Here is a 2,796-nt window from a genome sequence, read left to right on the forward strand (position 1 = left end):
CCATTATTGCAAGTTTGACAAAATAAAACATATCAAACTTTGCACTTCTGTGGCCCACTGAATTGTTTTCAATGCACCTGAAATATCTGATTTTCTAGTGCGTATGCGGACACTAAACATGCCAAGGGCTGAAGGCCTTGAAATACATCTCCCTTTGCTTAATAAAAGACTCAGTCATTTTGTTTGGTGATATGCTCACTTCTTATGAACAAATGCATTATTTTTGCAAGACACATTTATGAAGGAATAAAGTAAAAGATTAACTAGCCTTTTTTAAAGTAGCGTACTTAAGATATGTTTCTGTTGAATATTTACGAATCTCAGATTTCCGACATGTGTCCCCCCCAATTCTAAACATATTCCTACGCCCTTGATTACCGCCACCAACTGCTTGATTTCCTCCTTCAATACTGGCAGTAATACCGCAGATCGTCAGTAGGAGGCGAGGAGTCGAGGAACCGAGATAGCGTGATGTGTAAACGGTCGTCAGAACCGAGCTCGGCCTGGTTAACTGATCTGAGCTCGGACCGGTCTTGGCATGGATCGGTTTTTCAAGGTCAGTTTAAATGGGGTATAACAGAGGACAAAGGATGCTGGCCCTACCACCCAACTGCACATGCAGCTCAGGGCAGTGCCTAGACCCTGAGATGTACACCTACCCACACACACCCACCCCCCTACACACATTCTCGTTCTGCCATCGTAATTTTCAACCATTCCCATGCCCTAACCCTAAACTATTACCAATGCACACCTAACCCAATGGACACCTTAGCCCTAGACCTAACCAATAGCAAAATAGCATGTGAGGATCAGCAAAATGTCCTCACTTTGCAACAACTCTTCCTCAATCTGATGGTGAACTTGGAAAAATGGTCCTCACTCTGTGTGTACCCTAGACAGGTAAACACACACACAACAAAATAAAAAAAAGACTTGGAATATGACAGTGAGGATGCAACATGACAGTAAGGAGGCCCTTCATGTAACAGAGAAACAAGCTTAATGATTACATTTGGCAGATGTTGCTGCTAAAGAGAAAGCAGTTAGGAGGCAGTTCCAATACTTCCTCACTGAGTCACTTCTAACCTTAATAATTCAGATTATGTTTGTTGGGCATTAAGGTGTGTTTGATGATCTTTTGATGATCTTAAAGATCTAAATATGCAAACATTACTAGACTTAACACTATTAGACATTATTCAGCGTCATGCACTGCTCTATGTTTATTATGCTATAGATGTGGTGACCCCAAACGGGCTGAATGTGAAGAAGTTCTCAGCCATGCATGACTTTCAGAACCTTCACTCCGCCCACAAGAACCGCATCAAGGAGTTTGTCAGAGGTCACTTCTATGGGTAGGTGAGAAAGTCATGCAGCTTTAAGTCTAATTATAAAACTTCTAAAAGCATCATATTGTTAATCTGCTGAGATGTTTTGTGTGGTCAGTTTATAAAAGTCTAATTTCTGCAGGCATCTTGACTTCAACCTGGATAAAACCCTGTTCTTTTTTATTGCTGGAAGATATGAATTCTCCAACAAGGGAGCGGATATTTTCCTTGAATCCCTCTCTAGGCTCAACTATTTGCTGCGGGTGAAGACTTTGTACTTTGTGTTCAGTTTTGCATTGATCTTGCGTTTGAAAGTCGATTTTAGCACATTAATCTGTCAACAGATCCACAGGAATGACCTGACAGTGGTAGTTTTCTTCATCATGCCAGCTGAAAGCAACACCTTCAATGTGGAGTCGCTGAAGGGGCAGGCGGTGCGCAAGCAGCTCTGGTAGACACTTTTCAAATATTTACACCTAAACTCAAATATCCCTTTATCTTCATTCTATACATTTAAACAGCTTTTATTATTATCACTCTCAGGGATACACTGTGAAAGAGAAGTTTGGAAAAAAGCTTTATGAATCTTTGCTGACGTAAGTATAAAATGAATGAATCACCACCTAAAAGAAATCAGCAGTTTTCTCCAATAAGCAAAGGCCATGTGAGTCTGCAATGCGTTGGTTTCCATGTTCAGAGGCCAGATCCCTGACAGGAATAGCATTCTGGACAGAGATGACTTCACCATCATGAAGAGAGCGATTTATGCCACACAGGTACAGCAAATATCATCATTTTCATTGAGTTATAAAAACGAAAAGCTTTATTAATTATCTGTTATATAATTCTGTGGTATAATTGTTTTCCTTGGCAAAGACTGACATTCTAGTAGGAAAGAAACTGCTTTGAACTGTAGGCTAATCTGTCAGATCTGTGAGAACAGTCCTCTTCACCTCCATCATTGTTTTAAATCCATATATTTCTTTCTTGTTTGTGTGTTTATTTTGTCCCCCTCAGTGGTTCAAGCAGTTATTTTTCTTCCAGCATTTTATTGTCATTTCACTGTCACCAGTACAGAGCAACGAAATTCCCTCTCTGCATTTAACCCGTCCCCTTGGGGAGCAGTGGGCTGCCATTGTACGGCACCCGGGTAGCAGAGTGGGGTTAAGGGTCTTGCTCAGGGACCCAGAGTGGCAGTCTGTGGGAGTGGGGCTTGAACTCAGAGCTCAAGATTCCAAGCTCTATGCCCTGAGCACTAGGCCACCCCTCTCCAAAGCAGGCATTAGCGTGAAGGGCTCATTGACCCCATCTGAAATACTAATCCAGGCAGGATGGGTGACTGACCACTTGAGCTAACCAGCCACTCAGACATTGCGATAGCTGGGAAACGAACCCAGGTTAGTTGCTTTGAAGGCAGCTATGCTCACCCCTATACGGCTAATAAGCTGCTAATCAGCTAGCTAAC

General features: G+C 42.1%; 1 protein-coding gene across 1 annotated transcript in view; it reads left to right on the plus strand.

Moving 5' to 3' along the window:
• The window catches only part of gys2 (glycogen synthase 2), a 37,298-nt gene that overhangs the window by 21,373 nt on the left and 13,129 nt on the right, over window positions 1–2,796 (plus strand). The window contains 5 exon segments of the mRNA XM_015392299.1: window positions 1,241–1,358; window positions 1,474–1,594; window positions 1,676–1,797; window positions 1,883–1,927; window positions 2,029–2,107. Of these exon segments, the coding sequence (XP_015247785.1) occupies window positions 1,241–1,358; window positions 1,474–1,594; window positions 1,676–1,797; window positions 1,883–1,927; window positions 2,029–2,107 (485 nt within the window).

The sequence above is a fragment of the Cyprinodon variegatus genome, unplaced genomic scaffold (assembly GCF_000732505.1).
Source record: "Cyprinodon variegatus isolate N-32 unplaced genomic scaffold, C_variegatus-1.0 Scaffold585, whole genome shotgun sequence".
In the NCBI taxonomy this organism is placed as follows: domain Eukaryota; kingdom Metazoa; phylum Chordata; class Actinopteri; order Cyprinodontiformes; family Cyprinodontidae; genus Cyprinodon; species Cyprinodon variegatus.